General features: G+C 43.0%; 1 protein-coding gene across 1 annotated transcript in view; it reads right to left on the bottom strand.

Annotated features, from left to right (window-relative positions):
* Positions 1–20,792, bottom strand: part of LOC132829010 (phospholipid phosphatase-related protein type 3-like) — a 76,739-nt gene that overhangs the window by 18,850 nt on the left and 37,097 nt on the right. Inside the window, exon 4 of the mRNA XM_060846274.1 lies at positions 12,940–13,135. Within this exon, the coding sequence (XP_060702257.1) occupies positions 12,940–13,135 (196 nt within the window). The remainder of the gene's footprint in view (positions 1–12,939; positions 13,136–20,792) is intronic.

A 20,792-nucleotide genomic window follows, 5' to 3' on the forward strand; every position in this document is an offset into this window, starting at 1 on the left:
TAGCAAGCTGACTACAAGTGTTAATGAGGGCAGAAAAACGCCACATCCAAAAATAATGAATGCTTCAAAATTAAACAGGGGCAAGTTCCTAATTTTCCTGCCTCACAAGACAAGTATTGAATAAGCATAACAAGCATAATGCAGATAAATAAAATAATAAGCCTGCTAAAGGATCTCAGGTTACTTGAGAAATGTTTTGCAGCTTTCTAAAATCCATTCAAGTATACTGTAAGACCACAAGACGATAAGACAGAGCAGAATTAAGCCATTCGACCCAGAGTCTTTTCTGCCATTCAATCATGGCTGTAATGTTTCTCAACCCCAACTCTTGCCTTCTCCCAAACCTTTAATCTCCTTTCTAATCAAGAACCTATCCATCTTGGTCTTAAATACACTCAATGATTTGGCCTCCACAACCTTCTGGGGCAAAGTGTTTGACAGATTCACCATCCTCTGGCTGAAGAAAGTCTTTCTCATCTCAGCTCTAAAGACTTGTCCCTTTATTCTGAGCCCTCAGGTCCCAGTCTCTTACATATAATTATGAAGGGAATAAGTAAGATTGCAGCAGGGAGGCTGTTTCCATTGGTGGGTGAAGCTAGAACTATGGGCATCATCTCAAAATAAGCAGGATGCAGATTTAGGACTGAGTTGAATTATAGATTCATAGAATCCCTTCAGTGTGGAAACAGGCCATTTGGCCCAACAAGTCCACATTGACTCTCCAAAGAGTATCCCACCGAGACCCATTCCCTGCATTTACGCCTGACTAATGCACCTAACCTACACATCCCTAAATACAATGGGCAATTTAGCAAATGCACCTAACCTGCACATCTTTGGATTATGGGTGGAAATCAGAGGAAACCCACGTGACACTGGGTGAATGTATAAACTCTACACAGATAGTCGTCCAAGGCTGGAGTTGAACACAGAACCCCGGCACTGTGAGGCAGCTGTGCTAACCATGCTGCCCCTCTTCTGCAGGAGAAACTTCTTCATCCAAATCCATGGAATTCCCTGCTCAGTGAAGCAGTTGACGCTACCTCAGTTGAATGTTTTTATGGCAAAGAAACATTTTTAAACAGTAAAGGAATTTTGAGGTTTGTGAGTAGGTGGGTAAGTAGAGCTGAATCCACAAAAAGATCAGCCGTGATCTTACCGAACGGTGCAGCAGGCTACTCTTGTTCCTATTTCTTATGTTCATATGCCCTCTCCTACTGGTGGAAACAACATCTCCATGTCTACTCTATACAGTCCTCTCAGTATTTTGTAAGTTTCAAACAAATCCCCCCATATCCTTCTAAACTCCATTGAGTACAGGCCTAACTGCTCCTCATATGACAAACCCTTCACCCCGGGATCATCAACATAAACCTTCCCTGGTCTCCCTCCAAAGTCAGCACATCTGTCTGCAGGTACAGGTGCCAAAACTGCTCACAATATTCCAAATGCTTTCGAAACAGACTCAGTCATAGAGAGCAGGAGCAGCAGTAGGCAGTTCAGCCTATTTCGTTATTTAAAACATCGCTTCTTAAAAATAATTTCTCAATAACATTGGACAGCATTCAAGAAATAATATTTAAATAATATTTAAAATTTAAATGGGAACCTGGAAGCGAGAGTAGGCCCTTCAGCCCCTTATGCCTGTTCCACCAATCATTTCCATCATGGGGCATCAACATGTTAACCTCCCGAATTTCCATATCCCTTGTGTTATAAAAATCTATTAATGTCAGGTTCCAAAAGCTCCCAACTGAACTCCAAAGTTCACAGTTTTTTAGGGGAGAAAATTCCAAATTTTTGGTTCCTTTTTGAGTGATTTCACTGCTAAGCTCTGATTTTCGGATTAAGTCTCCTCATTCTCGATTTCCATATGAGAAGGAATTACTTCTCTTTATCTGTCAGAGGGAATACTATAAATATCTCAATCAGATCATCCTGAATCTTCAAAACCCAAGGGAATACAAGCCAGATTGCTGCTTTCTCTCCTCATAAATTAATGTTCCAAATCCCAGTATCATTAGCTCTTTATGAAAATAAAATATTCCAGTTGTTAAATACTTAGTCTCTTCATCCTAGATCTCGGAGGTGGTATCTCTAAGATTATAGTTTCAACACTGACTGTTCCACACCTTCCCTGCTGACTTTTTGACAGGTTGTGTGCTCTAATCTTTCCTCTCTGCCAAAAGAACTTAAAATTCAGGAAGAATTCAAAGATATTTTAAAACACACAGCTTCCAGCTGCTTGATATTCTATTCACTTCATCAGACAACCAGAATTTAAACTAATTACAGCATTTGTATTCCTCGCTGCTCTCACATCAAGACTGAGGGTCCATAATTTGGTGTGAGTCTCTATTCTTGTTGTTAAATGTTTCGATACATCACAAAATTCTAGTTTCTGTGTTTCCAAACTGTCAGGGTACATTCTTCTCTTCGATCTGACTTATTGCTGATAGTCATAAGTTGGTGGCAGCTGAGGTTTTCCTGCTATCCTGTGTCCCCCAGTTTTGTTCAGAGGCCTCATTCCTGATGAGGGACTTTTGTTCCTTGGACGCTGCCTGACCTACTGTACATTTCCAGCACCACCCTAATCTTGACTCTAATCTCCAGCATCTGCAGTCCTCACTTTCGCCTAATAACAAGCTACAGCTGTCTATGACTGGTATCTTGTGAAATTGGCCATCACTGACTGTGGACACAGGAAGAATTGCAATTGAGGAGTCGACACCACAAGGCATGCTGGATCAACTTTCAACTTTTTGCCAAGCAGCAAATTTGGAGACAGGGGATGGGGGCATTTAATAGGGCAAGAAAGTCTGGTATCTGCCAAAAGAACCTCCGCATCTTCAGACTATGGGAAGAAACTGGAGTACCCAGCAGAAATGGGGAGAACATGCAAACTCCACACAGTCAGTCACTCAAGGCTGGAACTGAACCTGGGTCCCTCGTGCTGTGAGCTACCTTGCCCATGAAAGATGGACCACAAGAGGAGGAGGAGGAAGACCCATGGATGTGTTCCCTAACACTTCAGCTACAGAGCCTGAGATTGCCTTCACAGTGATGAAGAGCTTTTGTCTGAAACATTGATTTTCCTGCTCCTCGAATGCTGCCTGACCTGCTGTGCTTTTCCAGCACCACTTTAATCTGCACTCTGTATCAAGTGCCCATTTCATCCTCTGGTATCAGCGAACCATTCTTAGTTGTCACAAAGGTATACTCCTCTGTTTAATTCATAAAATCCAAACTGCTGCATTTTAATCTATGTGCCTTTTAATCATTCCTTTCACTTCTGAATAGGAGGATCGAGGATACAGGTGGGCCAGAATTCACAGAATGGATAGTCCTAGCCCTCTGTGGTGATATTTTGAAATCAGTTTTTAACAAAATCACAGGAAAAAAGCGACCGCTTTAAATGGGGAAAGGGTAGGCAGCAGCATCAAGTTCACCCTTTCCTGATGAAGGGCTTTTGTCCGAAACATCAATTTTCCTGCTCCTCGGATGCTGCCTAACCTGCTGTCCTTTTCCAGCACCACTCTAATCTAGACTCTGGTTTCCAGCATCTGCAGTCCTCACTTTTGCCATGGGGAAAGGGTAGGCAGCAGCATCAAGTTCACCAAAATTTTGGATCTTAATCTCTGTCTCCATCTTGATCTATGGGTGGGTTCACCCCCTTCCGAGAATCGGAGAAGGTGGTGGCCGAGGTGGGTTTTGGAGGCAGGGGGAAGGTAATTGGGTGAATAGGCATTGTGGCACAGAATCACAGAATTATTATGGTGCAGAAGGAAGGCATTGAGCCCACTATGTCTGCACTTTATTTCCTGTCTTTTCCAAAGTCCCTGCACATCACTATTATCCAAAGAAGATCAAATTCCTTCTTGAACAGCCCAATTGAACCTGCCTCCACCACATTTCCAGACAGCATGTTGCGTACTCTACAGATACACACACTGCCTTCCCACCACTAAGTTACGGTTTGGGTAGAAAGCCCCAAGTTTGGCTTTCCTGCTCCATTGCTACTTAAAGCTCTCAAGTGGCCAATTAATGACCACTTATAGCCTCTTCATGCCAACATTATGATTAACTATGTCATGGTCTGGGTTAATGTCCAGCAACAAAAAATAATGAGGAAAGCCAGGACTTTATTTTTAATTCTACTGTTTTAGTCTACTCTTTGTCTTGCTTTCTTTATCATTTCCTGAAGAACTTTTTGATATTGTAATTCAGACACAACCCCTGTTTCTTCATGATATCCACTAGCACTCCTTTTGACAGTTACATCATGAGTCTTTTGTTATTTAATCTCCCCTGGCCTGCAACATATCACAGATTTATTTTCTTCCTGCTTTCTCTCTCCTTTCTACTGGCTTAAAATGCTTCCATTTCTACGCTGGAGAGATGGTAGTGGGGAACAATAAAATGGCTGAGGAACTGAATAACTATTTCGTATCAGTCTTCGCAGTGGAAGACAAACGTAATATCCCAAAAATTCAAGACAGTGAGGAGGCAGGGCTGGGTATAGTGGCCATCAGCAAGGATGCGAGAAAACCTGAATACCTGAAGGTGGATAAATCACCTGGACCAAATGGACTACACCCCAGTGACCTAAGGGAAATAGCTAAAGAGGTAGTGGCAATCTTTCAGGAATCGCTAGAATCAAGGAGGGTCCCAGAAGACTAGAAAATCACTAACGTGACACCCCTGTTTAAAAGAGAGAAAGGCAAAAGATGGAAAAATACAGACAAATTAGCCTAACCTCGGCCATGGGTAAGGCTCTGGAATCCATTGTGAAAGATGAGATTTCTGAATACTTAGAAGTTTATGGTATAATAGACCAAAGTCAGCATGGTTTCATCAAGGTGAGGTCATGCATGACAAATCAGCTAGAATTCTTTGAGAAAGTAATGAGCTGGTTAGACCAAGGAGAGCCAATGAATGTTATCCACCTGGACTTCAAGAAGGCCTTTGACAAGGTGCAACACAGGAAGCTACTAAGTAAGATAAGGGCCCATGGTGTTAAAGGCAAGGTGCTTGCATGGATAGAAGCTTGGCTGTCTGGCAGGAAGCAGGGAGTGGGGATAAAAGGGTCCTTCTCAGGATGGCAGCCAGTGTCAAGTGGTGTTCCACAAGGCTCAGTGTTGGGAAAATAACTTTTCACTTCACACACTTTCAATCTAGATGAAGGAACTGAGGGCATTCTAGCTAAATTAGTAGAAGATACAAAGATAGGTAGAGGGACAGGTAGCATAGAGGAGGCAGGAGACTGCAGAAGGATTTGAGTAGATTAGGAGAGTTGGCAAAGAAGTGGCAGATTGAGTACAACGTGGGAGAGTGTGAGGTCATGCACTTTGATCGGCAGATTAGAAGCATGTACGATTTACTAAATGGGAGAAAATTCAGAAATCTGAGGTGCAAAGAGACTTCGGAGTTCTAGTCCAGGATTCTGTCAAGGTAAACTTGTAGGTTGAGTCAGTAGTTAGGAAGGCAAAAACAATTATGGCATTTAGTTTGAGAGGACTTGAATATAAAAGCAGGGATGTACTTCTGAGACTCTATAAAACTCTAGTCAGACCACATTTGGAGTATCATGTACACTTTTGGGCCCCATATCTCTGGAAGGATGCACTGTCCCTGGAGTGTGTTCAGAGAAAATTCACAGGAATGGTCCCAAGAATGAAAAGCTTAACATGAGGAATGTTTGAGAACTCAGGGTTTATATGGAATTCAGAAGGATGAAGTGGGGGGGGGAATCTAATTGAAACACACAGAATACTGAATGGCCTGGACAGAGAAGATGTTGGGAAGATGTTTCCAATCTTAGGAGAGACTAAGACCCAAGGGCATAACCTTAGACTAAAGGGAAGACTGTTGAGAATGGAGTTAAGGAGAAACTTCTTCAGCCAGAGAGTGGTGAATCTATGTAATGCATTGCCACTGTGCCACCATGTGGGCGGCACGGTGGCACAGTGGTTAGCACTGCTGCCTCACAGCGCCTGAGACCCGGGTTCAATTCCCACCTCAGGCGACTGACTGAGTGGGGTTTTTGCATATTCTCCCCATGTCTGCGTGGGTTTCCTCTGGGTGCTCTGGTTTCCTTCCACAGTCCAAAGATGTGCAGATCAGGTGAATTGGCCATGCTAAACTGCCCGTAGTGTTAGGCAAGGGGTAAATGTATGGGTGGTTGCGCTTTGGCAGGTCGGTGCGGACTTGTTGGGCCGAAGGACCTGTTTCCACATTGTAAGTAATCTAATCTAAGAAGGCTCTGGAGGCCAGGTTTTGAATATATTTAAGATTGAGGGAGATAGGTTCTTAATTGTCAAGTAGATCAAGGGTTACAGGGAGAAAGTGGGAAAATGGGATTGAGAAACTTTTCAGCCATGATTGAACAGCAGAGCAGAATCACTAGGCTGAATAACCTAATTTCTGCTCCTAGATCATTGGCCTGGTATGTTCTGTTTCTCTCTCACCACAGATGTTGCCTAACTTGTGGAATAGTCCCAGATTCTTTATCTCTTATTTTATGATTTCCAGCACATGCCAGGTTTTGCTTTTGGATTTGTGGGATTAGCTGGATTATTATTGAGAACACTGACACAGATCTGATTAGCTCCCTTCCAAACCGTACTGATACGAGTGTACAGTTTGCTGACTCTGTTAGATTGCCAGACTGAAGGAGTGATTGAAGGAAAGATCAGGGGAGTTGCGAATTTGATAGAAAATTGTCAAAAGATAAAGAGATTATAAATCAGTTGCAGATATGGGCGGAGAAATGGCATATGTGTTTAATACAGGTAAGAGTGAGGTGCTGCACTTTGGAAGGTCAAATGTTAAGGTAAAATATAAAGTTAATGGCAGGATCCTGAACAGTATTGACATACAATGGGACTTCGGGGTTCAAGTTGGTTAAGAAAAAGAAGGAAAGATGTGTAAGGTATAGACAAGGTAGATCGAGTGAATCCTTAGAAGAGTATAAAGACAGTAGGAGTATACTTAAGAGGGAAATCAGGAGGGCAAAAAGGGGACATGAGATAGATTTGGCAAACAGAATTAAGGAGAATCCAAAGGGTTTTTACAAAAACTTTAAGGACAAAAGGGTAACTTGGGAGAGAATAGGACCCCTCAAAGATCAGCGAGGCGGCCTTTGTGTGGAGCCGCAGAAAAATGGGTGAGATACTAAATGAATATTTTGCATCAGTATTTACTGTGGAAAAGGATATGGAGGATATAGACTGTAGGGAAATAAATGGTGACATCTGGCAAAATGTCCAGATTACAGAGGAGGATGTCTTGAAATGGGTAAAGGTGCATAAATCTCCAGGACCTAATCAGGTGTACCCGAGAACTCTGTGGGAAGCGAGAGAAGTGATTGCTGGGCCTCTTACTGAGATATTTGTATCATCGATAGTCACAGGTGAGGTGCCAGAAGACTGGGGGTTGGCTAACATGGTGCCACTGTTTAAGAAGGGTGGTAAGGACAAACCAGGGAACTATAGACCAGTGAGCTGGACGTCGGTGGTAGGCAAGTTGTTGGAGGGAATCGTGAGGGACAGGTGTACATGTATTTGGAAAGGCAAGGACTAATTAGGGAGAGTCAACATGGCTTTGTGTGTGGGAAATCATGTCTCACAAACTTGATTGAGTTATTTGAGGAAGTAACAAAGAGGATTGATGAGGGCAGAGCGAAAGATGTGATCTTTCTATAAGGCGTTCGACAAGATTCCCCATGGGAGACTGATTAGCAAGGTTAGATCTCACGGAATACAGGGAGAACTAGCCATTTGGATACAGAACTGGCTCAAAGGTAGAAGACAGAGGGTGGTGGTGGAGGGTTGTTTTTCAGACTAGAGGCCTGTAACCAGTAGAGTGCCACAAAGATCAGTACTGAGTCCTCTACATTTTGTCATTTACATAAATAATGTGGATGCGAGCAGAAGAGGTGCAGTTAGTAAGTTTGCATATGACACCAAAATTGGAGGTGTGGTGAACAGCGAAGAAGGTTACCTCAGATTACAACAGGATCTTGACCAGATGGGCCAATGGGCTGAGAAGTGGTCGATGGAGTTTAATTCAGATAAATGCAAGGTGCTGCATTTTGGGAAAGCAAATCTTAAAAGGACTTAGACACTTACTGGTGAGGTCCTAGGGAGTGTTGCTGAACAAAGAGACCTTGGAGTGCAGGTTCATAGTTCCTTGAAGTGGAGTCACAGGTAGATAGGATAATGAAGAAGGTGTTTGGTATGCTTTCTTTTATTGGTCAGAGTATTGAGTACAGGAGTTGGGAGGCATGTTGCGGCTGTACAGGACATTGATTAGGCCACTGTTGGAATATTGTGTGCAATTCTGGTCTCCATCCTATTGTAAAGATGTTGTGAAACTTGAAAAGGTTCAGAAAAGATTTAGAAGATGTTGCCAGGGTTAGAGGATTTGAGCTATAGGGAGAGGCTGAACAGGCTGGGGCTGTTTTCCCTGGAATGTCAGAGGCTGAGGGGTGACCTTATAGAGGTTTACAAAATTATGAGGGGCATGGATAGACAAAGTCTTTTCTCTGGGGTCGGGCAGTCCAGAACTAGAGGGCATAGGTTTAGGGCAAAAGGGGAAAGATATAAAAGAGACACAGAGGGTGGTACATGCATGGAATGAGCTGTCAGAGGATGTGGTGGAGGCTGGTACAATTGCAACATTTAAGAGGCAATTGGATGGACATATGAATAGGAGGGGTTTGGAGGGATATGGGCCGGGTGCTGGCAGGTGGGATTAGATTAGGTTGGGATATCTGGTTGGCATGGATGGGTTGGACCGAAGGGTCTGTTTCCATGCTGTACATCTCTATGACTCTCAGTCCATAGCTTCCTGAAAGTGGCCACGCAAGTAGATAGGATGGTAAAAATGGTGTGTGGCATGCTTCCCTTTATTGGTCGGGGAACTATGTACAAGAGTCAGAATGAGAAAAGCCAGTCAGGCAGCACCCAAGGAGCAGGGTAACCAATGTTTTGAGCATAAGCCCTTTATCAGCTCGAAACATAGATTCTCCCGCTCCTCAGATGCTGCCTGACCTGCTGTGTTTTACCAGCACCACACTTTTTGACTCTGATCTCCAGCATCTGCAGTCCTCACTTTCTCCTTACAGGAGTCAGGAAGTCATGTTGCAGCTTTATAAGATATTAGTTAGGCCACACTTAGAGTATTGTGTTCAATTCTGGTCGTCACATTACAGGAAGGATGTGGAGGCTTTGGAGAGGGCGCCGAAGAACCAGGAAGTTGCCTCGATCACAGGGTATGAGCTATAAGGAGGAGGCTACAAAAACTCAGTCTGTTTTCTCTGGAGTGGCAGAGGCTCAGGGGAGACTTGATAGAAGTCGATAAAATTATGAGATACATAGGTAGGGTTAACAGTCCGAATCTTTTTCCCAGAGTTGAAATGTCTAAAACTATGGGGCATGCACTTAAAGTGAGAGTTCAAAGGAGATGTGAGGGATAAGTTATTTACACAGAGAGTAGTAGGAACATGGAACACACTACCAGGGTTTATGGTGGAGGCAGATATGTTGGACTGTTTAAGGGATAAGCACATGAATATGAAAGGAATGGAGGGACGTGGACCAAGAGATGGCAGAAGAAATCAGTTTAATTTAGCATCATGTTTGACACAACCTTGTGGGCCGAATGGCCTCTTCCTGGGCTGTATTGTTCTATGTTATATGAAATTCTACTATCCATTCCTCATCGCAGGGTATATCTGAGAGCTGCCCCATACCAGCCTGGTTAACAAATAACAACCCTTTAGAGCAGACTTGGCCATTTTACGGCCTGCGGGCCATATCCGACCCTTTGGTCGTTCCTGTCCAGCCTGCATGAGGTCAATCTTAAATTAGAACATAAATGAAAAAGTATTTACACAATACACTGTGTTGCTTTTGTTTTGAAAAGGATTTTTTTAAATTTATATATGGACGCACATGCACATGTATGTGCATGCGTGAATAGCTAAAAGTGATGCTTGCTGGCTAGCCCTCAAAATGTGAGCTCATGTTAAGATAAGTTATGTCATATCCCAGAAAATAGCCAGAAACAGTAAACCGTTTTCTGATGGAGAGTTTATTAAGTAGTGCTTGTTGGACTCTGCAGAACTAATATGCCCTGAAAAAAAGGAGGCATTTGAGAATGTGCCCTTCTCCCGACACACTGTAACAAGAAGGATTGGGGACATTGCTAGAAATCTGGAGCTTCAGCTGCAGCACAGAGCGGTCAACTTTGACTTTTTTTCCTTGGACGAGAGCTGCGACATACGTAATGCAGCCCAGCTACTGATCTTCGTACGTGAGATAACTACGGACTTTAAAATCACGGAGAAGCTGGCAGCCATGCAGTCAATGAAAGGAACAACAACTGGTAATGATTTGTTCACGGAGGTAAATGCATGTTTGGACACGTTGGAACTAAAATGGGACAAGCTGGCAGGTGTGACAACGGATGGTTGTCCAAATCTAATGGGAAAAAATGTTGGACTCTTAACGAGAATGCAGGATAAAGTAACAGAAATTGACCCTGAACAGAAACTGGAATTTTTGCATTGTATTATACATCAGGAAGTGTTGTGTAAGTCAGTGTTAGAAATTAACCATGTGGTTGATGTTGTAACTAAAATAGCTAACTTCATCAGGGCAAGACTTTGAATCACAGGCAGTTTGTTGCACTTTTGGAGGAAAATGAGACTGAACATCGTGACATAGGCTATCACACAGCTGTCAGGTGGCTCAGCCTGGGCAAAATGATGAAAAGTGTATGAGACCTGAGAGAAGAGATTCAAGATTTCTGTGTGAAGAAGGGGAATGGCATTCTACAGCTTTCAGATGCAGACTGGATTGCAGACCTTGGTTTTGCTGTTGATGTGATTGCACTTATGACTGAACTAAATGTGAAACTGCAGTGCAAGGGCCTTTTTGTGCATGAAATGTACAACTTGGTGAAGGATTTTATGAGAAAGTTGCAGCTTCTCTCAAGCCAAATGGAGGACAACATTCTCACCCACTTGCCAACACTGAAGGAAGCTGCACCTTCAGCTGATCACCTCCACAGGTACCCATCTATGTTAGAAGCACTGCATGGTGAATTTTCACGGCAATTTCAAGACTTTAAAATGGTTGAGAATGAAATGCACATGATTTTTTCCCCATTGACATGCAATGTGGAGAATGCACCTAGTGATAGATTAGATTACTTACAGGAGGGAAACAGGCCCTTCAGCCCAACAAATCCATACCAACCCTCCGAAGGACCAACCCATCCAGACCAATTACCCGACATTTACCACTTCACCTAACACTACGGGCAATTTAGCACAGCCAATTCACTTAACCTGCACATTTTTGGACTGTGGGAGGAAACCGGAGCAAACCCACGCAGACACAGGGAGAATGTGCAAACTCCAGACAGAATTGAACCCGGGTCTCTGGAGCTGTGAGGCAGCAGTGCTAACCATCGTGCTGCCTGTAAACGTTCAACTATAACTCATTGACCTGCAGTCTGACACACTTCTGGCAGAGTACTTTAGGTCAGTCTCACTGCTTGATTTTTACGCTTCCCTCAAAGAGGAGAACTTTCCACACATGAGGAGGCATGCTCAGAAGATTCTAGTCCTCTTTGGATCTACCAATATATGCGAACAGACATTCTCAGTGATGAAGTTCAATAAATCCAAATACAGATCCTCTATCACTGATGATCATCTCTCAGCTGTACTTTGCATATCCACCTCAGACATTCAACCAGATTTCAGTACACTTGTTCAAGCCCAAAACAGACTAGATTTTTCTCACTAAACAAGTAAAATGAACTGAAAATCATCAAAAGCACTTATTGCTTTATATATGGAGTTGTTTGTTGTTTGTAACACTGAGCGATAATGAAACAATTTTTCATTATTGGTTTGTGAGATTAACATATTAAAAATAAAATGAAAAATAAAATGAAATACTGAAATTATTGTTTTTAACTGTTTATGTCTTCTATAGTTGACCTACTCCACAATTTCATATCGTTATTGTAACAGAATATTCTTATTCTTTGATTATAAGTTTCAGTGCGAAACTATATAATTTAGTACTTTTTACAATTGAGCAGAATTATGTTTAACATATTGTTGGTTCGGCCCTCCAACAAAACTCAGGTTTCTCATGTGGCCCCTTGGAAGAATTAATTGCCCACCCCTGCTTTAGAGGGAATGGTCAACTCCAGGAAACTCTAATCAAGGGATAATTGAGGCAGAGGATAGTAGGGAACTGGAACTTAAAACTCGAAAAACACTCAAAGCTGAACTGTTCGCTATTTTAAAAATACCTGAATATCTACTTGAAACGCTGACAGCGACACTCATGGGTGGGGACCTCTTGGTTGATCACTGAGTGCACAATGGGCTGCATGAACTCTTTCTGCGATTTCCTATCAGTCTATGAAAGAGCCCTAAAAAGCATATAGTCAATGCACCCAGTCTTTTTAAACAAAAGAAGGCCCATCAACAACTAGTCAGGAGAAAGAAGGTTGGCAGTCTGTGTTACAGTTCACTCAGTGTCTAAACTGACGTGGTAACTTGCACTTTACATACACATCATGTTCTAGAGCTACATATAGTGATGATGCAGGCACCAATATATTTTCTATCATGTGATTGACTTGGGCTGTTCCCCACTTTTACTGGGGAACACTGTCGTTGTTGGCAGGATTTCGATTTTATTGCCATGTGTACTCAAATACAATGAAAAGTGTACAATGTCACACTCAACGTATTTGGCCATGGCGTGATGCATCTTCCTTAATCACCAGAGAATGAGATTTCAGCAAGCATGGAATCTCTGCTTCAGAAGCAGAGAAACCACTCACAAGACCTCCATGAGATAGGCAATAGCAGTGCCTAAATCTGATGACTGAACATAACTAGATTACCTCGCAGACATGATGGCATGATGGTCTGAGCCAGAGCAGATATCCTTTGTGATGTATGGGTTATTATTGCACGAGATGCCGTGAAGCGTATAGTTGGGCTTGCACACGGTGAGAAAGAAGGGGGCATGGTAGCCAGTTGCCAGCTGAATAATGTCAGTCACCAGGGCTGTGGCACATAGTCCAAAAACGTGCACGCCTGCAAAGCCAAATGGGAAAGAAGATCAGAGACACCAAGTTTGACCACACTCCCTTCAACAAGTAAACATTGTTTAGCCTACCCTGATGCTTCCTTCATTCAGTCATGGGTCAAAGATAATTGTCTGCCAGCAAGAGTGATCTCACCAAATATGCCCTTGAGGTCTGACTCAACAGCTGGATGATTGGATAACTACCATAATGAAAAGTACAGAAAAGCCATGAAAACATAAGGCCTCAGGCAAGATCATGGCCTGACAGCTGAATGGCTTCTATTGGTGGCCCTCTCGAAGTATGGAGTCATAGAGATGTACAGCAGGGAAACAGACCCTCCTGTCCAACTCATCCATGCTGACCAGATACCCCAAATTAATCTAGTCCCATTTGCCAGCACTTGGCCCACATCCCTCTAAACCCTTCATATTCATAAACCCATCCAGATGCCTTTTATGTGTTGTAGTTGTACCAGCCTCCACCTATTCCTCTGGTAGCTCATTCTGTACATGCACTACCTTCTGCATGAAAAAGTTGCCCCTTAGGTCCCTTTTATAGCTTTCCCCTTTCACCCTAAACCTATGCCCTCTAGTTCAGAACTCCCCTGCCCCAGGGAAAAGACCTTGTCTATTTACCCTATCCATGCCTCTCATGATTTTATAAACCTCTATAAGGTCACCCCTCAGCCTCCAATGCTCCAGGGAAAATTATTCGTTGAGAAGGTGACCAAACAGTTATTTGAGAGTAAGGCAGGTGATTTGGTGTCTATGGATTGCAGTAAAGCATTTGATAAAGTTCCCCTGAGAAGGCTATTGCATAAAATATGGAGGCATGGGATTGAGGGTGATTTGGTGGTTTGGATCAGAAATTGGCTAGCTGAAAGAAGACAGAGGGTTGAGGGAAGATGTTCATTGTGAGTTCAGTAGCTAGTGGTGTACCGCAGGATCTGTTTAGGGGCCAGTGCTGTTTGTCATTTTTATAAATGATCTGAATGAGGGCGTGGAAGGATGATTTAATAAATTTGGGGATAACACTAAGGTTGGTGGGGTTGTGGATATTGCTGAAGGATGTTGCAGGTTATAGAGTGACAATAGATAAGCTGCAGAGCTGTGCTGAGAGGTGGAAAATGGAATTTAATGTGGCAAAGTGTGAGGTGATTTACTTCGGAAGGAGCAACAGGAATACAGAGTACTGAGCTAATGGTAAGATTCTTGGTAGTGTAGATGAGCAGAGAGGTCTAGGTGTCCATGTGCATAGATCCCTGAAAGTTGCCACTGAGCTTGACAGGGGTGTTAGAAAGCATAGGTGTCTTAGCTTTTATTGGTAAAAGGATTGAGTTTCAGAACCATGAGGTCATGCTGCAGCTGTACAAAACTCTGGTGTGGCTGCACTTGGTGTATTGTGTACAGTTCTGGTCACTGCATTATATGAAGGATGTGGAAACTTTGGAAAGGGTACAGAGAAGATTTACGAGGATATTGCCTGGTATGGAGCGAAGGTCTTATGTGGAGAGGCTGAGGGACTTGAGACTGTTTTCATTAGAGAGAAGAAGGTTGAGCAGTGACTTTATTGAGACATATAAGGTGATCAGAGGGTTAGATTGGGTGGACAGTGAGAGCTTTTCTGCATGAATGATGATTGCCAGCACGAGGGGACATAGCCTTAAACTGAGGGGTAATAGATATTGGACAGAAATCAAGGATAGTTTCTTTACTCAGAGAATAGTAAGGATGTGGAATGCCCTGCCTGCAATAGTAGTATACTCACCAAATTTAATGGCATTAAATGGTCATTGGATAGACATATGGATGAAAATGGAATAGTTTAGTTTGGATGGGCTTCAGGTTGGTTTCACAGGTCGTCGCAACATCAAGGGCCAAAGGGCTGTAATGCGCTGTAATGTTCTATGTTCTATTTCCTGTGTTCTCTATCCCCAGCCTATTCAGCCTTTCCCTATTGTTCAAACCATCAAACTCTGGCAACATCCTTGTAAATCATTTCTGAGCCTTTTCAAGTTTTACAACATGCTTCCTTTAGATATATTGAAGACCATTTCAGTCACTAGCCTGGGACTGTAGCCACACAGTACTAAGCAGGCATAGGAACAGAGGCCGTAAGGGTGAAGCTAATCAAGCACCTGCCTTCCCATCATTCTTTGCCTGCTGTAGGTGGGGACAGAGGAAGCAATAATCATGAAAAGATGGGGATGAAATTCAGCACAGGATGGTGAGCATGCAGTAGGTCTCACTGTCCAACATTACAGCCTGCTTCATTGTTAGTGAAGGCATCAATGTTGACCCAGGAAAGTCACAAATTGAATTCTTTGGCTTTTGTTGAATTAGTTCACCTCCGATTTGTAGTAGGTATTCAAATTGTCATGATATGCCCAATGGTGTCCCTCAAGGATCTGTGTTAGAGACTCAATTATTCACATTATTTATTATCAACTAGGATAATGGCATAGAAAATCATCAATCCACATTAGCTGATGACACAAAGTTAGGTGGCATTGTAGACAGTGTAGATAATAACATAAAATTATAAAGGGATATTGATAGACTATGAAAATGGGCAAAACTGTGCCAGATGGACTTCAGTGTAAGCAAGTGTGTGGTTATCCATTTTGGACCTAAAAAGAATAGGTCCATATTTAGATGGTATGAAGTTAAATACAGCTGATGTCAAAAGAAACTTGGGGTTTCAGGTGCATAGATCTAAATTGTCACAAAGAAGAAATAGAAAATAGGGGCAGAAAATAATGCAGAAGGCTACTGGAATGCTGGCCTTTATGTCTTGAGGATGGAGTACAAGGGTGCAGAAGTAATGCTGCAGTTATACACAACCCTGGTCAGACCCCACTGGGAGTACTAGGAGCGGATCTAGGCACCACACCGTAGGAAGGATAGATTAGCTTTGGCCAGAGTGGACATAGGTTACAAGAGTGATACCTGGACTTTGGGGATTAATTAAGAGGACAGATAAAACAATTTAGGCCTGTTTTCTCTGAAGTTTAGGAAGTTAAGGATGATCTAATTGAAATTTTCAAGGTATGGTGGCTCAGTAGTTAGTACTGCTGCCTCACAGCACCAGAGGCCAGGGTTCGATTCCTACTTTTTGCCAGGTGCCTGTGTAGAGTTTGCACATTCTCCCCGTGTCTGTGTCCAAACATGTGCAGACTAGGTGGATTAGTCAGACTAAATCACCCATAGTATTCAGGGATTTGTAAGTCATATGTGGTAGCCACAGGAATTGCAGCATTACAGAGATAGTGTAGGGGGATAGGTCTGGGTGGGATGCTCTTCAGAGGCTCGGTGTGGCCTCACTGGGCTGAATGGCCTGTCTCAACACGGTAGGGGATTCTATGGGTATTAACAGGAAAAGACAGAGTAGATAAAGATAAACTATCTCCACTGATGGAGATTCTAGAACTAGGTCATAGTCTGGGAATTAGCGCCAAACCATTCAGGAGAGATATGAGGAAGCATTTCTACACACAGTTGTTAGAACTCTATTCACAAATGGCAGTGAACGTGAGATTAGTTATTAATTTTAAAACTGACATAAAATTATTTTTGGGAAGCACAAATACCAGAGGATATGGACCAAGGACAGGTGTATGGAGTTTGGCCACAGATTAGCCACGATCTCTTTGAACGGTGGAATAGGCTTGAAGGGCTGAATGGCCTATTCCTGTTCCTCTGTTCATTTGTCTGAGGAAGAGATTGAGACAACAGACTGGGAAAGCTAAGCATGTTTCGGAGTTTCGGCTGCAACTAGATCACCCATGATATTAGAGTCATAGAGTCACAGAGATATACATCATTGAAACAGACCCTTTGGTCTAACTCGTCCATGCCGACCAGATATCCTAAACTCATACAGTCGCATTTGCCAGCACTTGGCCCATATCCCTCTACACCCTTCCTATTCATATACCCATCCAGATGCCTTTTAAATGTTGTAATTGTCCTATCCTCCACCACTTCCTCTGGCAGCTCAGTCCACACACACACACACACACACACACACACACACCACCCACTGCATGAAAAGGTTGTCTGTTTAAAATCTTTCCCCTCTCACCTTAAACCTATGCTCTCTAGTTCTGGACTCCCCCACTCCAGGGAAAAGACTTTGTCTATTTATCCTATCCATGTCTCTCATGATTTTATAAACCCCTATAAGGTTACCCCTCAGCCTCCAATGCTCCAGGGAAAACAGACACAGCATCTTATTGAATGGTGGGCAGACCTAAGGGGTGCAATTGATTACTCTGACTTGTAGCTTCTTGCGTTCTTGTGGCACGCTCAACATAGCAATTACCCACAAAATAAATGGTTAGTTAATACTGAATTGAGAGCTACAGGCTCATCATGGTGAGATATAAATTAAACCCTGTCAGAATGTGTTTCCCTTCAGGATCTGGCAACCTCCAGAGAATACTGTTGTTATTCTAAACTCTGGGCACTGAAGAGAGACGAAGCTACAACAACAAACAGGAAGCAGTGCAATGCACTCGCTATCTGTTTCAACAATGTTTTTGCAAGTTCAACGCTGTTTATCTGTTTCCGACAGCTGGGAGAAGTCTTCATAGAAGCAACTAAATAGCAGGAGGTCTCTGGAGAAAACACCCAGATGGCAATGAGTTCAAAAAAGTAAAAACTTTCTTTGAAGTGCAGTGCAAGGAAGCAGATGTTAGCATTCAAATTAATTATTGATGCAGAATCAAAGCCTACAACAACATTTTTATATCAGAGACTGGAACCACATTGAGATTGGACTGACTGCTAAAAACCAACCCAAATGAAATCCACTGTTGGAAATTTCAAAGCTCATTTCAATTTTCTATTCCAGCTGAAATTTCATTCTGTTCTCACTTTTTATTAAGAAAAAGGATCTTCAGAGGCCATGGAATTAATATTCTTCAATGAGTTTAACACAACCACATGTTAGAAATCAGCTATGGTCCAATGATAACATTCTCACCTTTAAATTAAAACATTCTGATTTCAATCTCACCCAAGAGACTAACCATGAATTCTAGGTCGACTCTGCACAGTGGATTACTGAGGGAGTACTACATTGCTGTCTTTCAGCTGGGATGTGAAATCTTTTCGATTGAAGCAGAAGGTCCCATGGTCCTGTTTGAAAAAGAACAGGAGAGCTCTTCCCTATCTCCTACCAATATTTATATCTCTCAATGAACATTTGTAAAATAAAGATTCTCTGCCAAATTGTTTTGTTAGCTTATTGTTTTTGGTTGCTTGTGGGAATGTACCATGCCCAAGTTGGCTGTTTCTCCAATGCCTACATTTCAAAAGTATTTAGTGAGATAGAAAGTGCTTGAGGAGGACCTGGGGTTGTGAAATCACTATATAAATTCAAGTTCCATCAAAGAACAAACAATTACAAAACACAGTACAACACGGGACCAGGCCTTTCAGCCCATCAGGATTGCACTGACACATGATGCCTTTCCGAATTAAAAACCCTTTGCCTCCATGTGGTCTGCATCCTTTATTTCCTGCCTAATCATGTACCTGCTAAGATGCCTCTTAAATGTTGCTCTTGAATTTGCTTCCACCACCTTCTCTGGCAGCACGTTCCAGGCACTTGTCACCCTCTGTGTAAAAACGTTGTCTGTCGGATCTCTTTTAGACTTTTCCCCTTTTACCTTAAAGCTATGTGCCCCAGTAATTGGCATTTCTACTGGGAAAAGGCCTCCCAACTATCCATTCTATCCATGTCTCTCATAGCTTTGTTAACACGTATCAGCAACACCCCACCGCCCCCCGCTCACTGGCCAACTTTGACATTCACATGAAAACAAACCAAGTTTGTCCAATCTCACATCATAGCAAACATCCTCCAAACCAGGCAACACCTTGGTAAACAGTTTCTGTATCCTCACCAAAACCTCCACATGCTTCTGATAGTGTGGCGACCAGAAAATGTGCACAATATTCCAAATGTGGCTTGACTGAGATTCTATACAGCTGTAACATGTTTTTCCAATTTTAATACTCTATGCCCTGACCAATGAAGGCAGGTATACTATATGCCTTCTTGACCACCTTATTCATTTGGGTTGCCACTTTCAGAGAACTGTGGACCTGTGTACCTATGTTGATGCTACTAAGGGTTAGAACATAGGACATAGAACATAGAAAAATACAGCGCAGTACAGGCCCTTCGGCCCTCGATGTTGCGCCGACTAAACCCTACCTAACCTACACTAGCCCAATAACCTCCATATGCTTATCCAATGCCCACTTAAGTGACCATAAGGAGGGAGAGTGCACCACTGCTACTGGCAGGGCATTCCATGAACTCAAAACCCGCTGAGTAAAGAATCTACCCCTAACATCTGCCCTATACCTACCACCCCTTAATTTAAAGCTGTGTCCCCTAGTAACAGCTGACTCCATTAGCGGAAAAAGGTTCTCACTGTCAACCCTATCTAAACCCCTAATCATCTTGTACACCTCTATCAAATTTCCCCTAAACCTTCTTTTCTCCAATGAGAACAGCCCCAAGTGCCTCAGCCTTTCCTCATAGGATCTTCCTACCATGCCAGGCAACATCCTGGTAAACCTCCTCTGCACTTGTTCCAATGCCTCCACATCCTTCCTACAGTATGGCGACCAAAACTGCACACGATACTCCAGATGAGGCAGCACCAGAGTCTTATACAACTGCAACATGACCTCAGGACTCCGGAACTCAATTCCTCTACCAATAAAGCCCAGTACACCATATGCCTTCTTCACAGCACTATTTACCTGGGTGGCAACTTTCAGAGATCTGTGTACATGGACACCAAGATCCCTCTGCTCATCCACACTACCAAGTAGCCTACCATTAGCCCAGTAATCCATCTTCTTGTTACTACTACCAAAGTGAATGACTTCACACTTAGCTACATTGAACTCCATTTGCCACCTTTCTGCCCAGCTCTGCAACTTATATATATCCCGCTGTAACCTGCCACATCCTTCTTCGCTGTCCACAACTCCACCGACTTTCATGTCATCCGCAAACTTGCTCACCCAGCCTTCAAGCCCCTCCTCCAGGTCATTTATAAAAATGACAAATAGCAATGGTCCCAAAACAGATTCTTGTGAAACACCGCTAGTAACTGCACTCTAAGATGAACCTATACCATCAACTACTACCCTCTGTCTCCTTCCAGCCAGCCAATTCCTAATCCAAACCTCTAATGCTCCCTCAATGCCATACCTCCGTAGTTTTTGCATTAGCCTGCCATGGGGTACCTTATCGAACGCCTTGCTAAAATCCATATACACCACATCTACTGCTTTACCCTCGTCCACTTCCTTGGTCACCTTCTCAAAGAACTCAATAAGGTTTGTGAGGCATGACCTGCCCTTCACAAAACCATGCTGACTATCCTTGATCACATTATTCCTATCCAGATGTTCATAAATCCTATCCCTTACAATTCTATCTAAGACTTTGCCCACAACAGAAGTGAGACTCACTGGCCTATAGTTACTAGGGCTATCCCTACTCCCCTTCTTGAACAAGGGGACCACATTCGCTATCCTCCAGTCTTCTGGCACTATTCCCGTAGACAACGACAATATGAAAATCAAGGTCAATGGCTCCGCTATCTCCTCCCTAGCTTCCCAGAGGATCTAGGA

Source organism: Hemiscyllium ocellatum, chromosome 28, assembly GCF_020745735.1.
Source record: "Hemiscyllium ocellatum isolate sHemOce1 chromosome 28, sHemOce1.pat.X.cur, whole genome shotgun sequence".
Taxonomy (NCBI): domain Eukaryota; kingdom Metazoa; phylum Chordata; class Chondrichthyes; order Orectolobiformes; family Hemiscylliidae; genus Hemiscyllium; species Hemiscyllium ocellatum.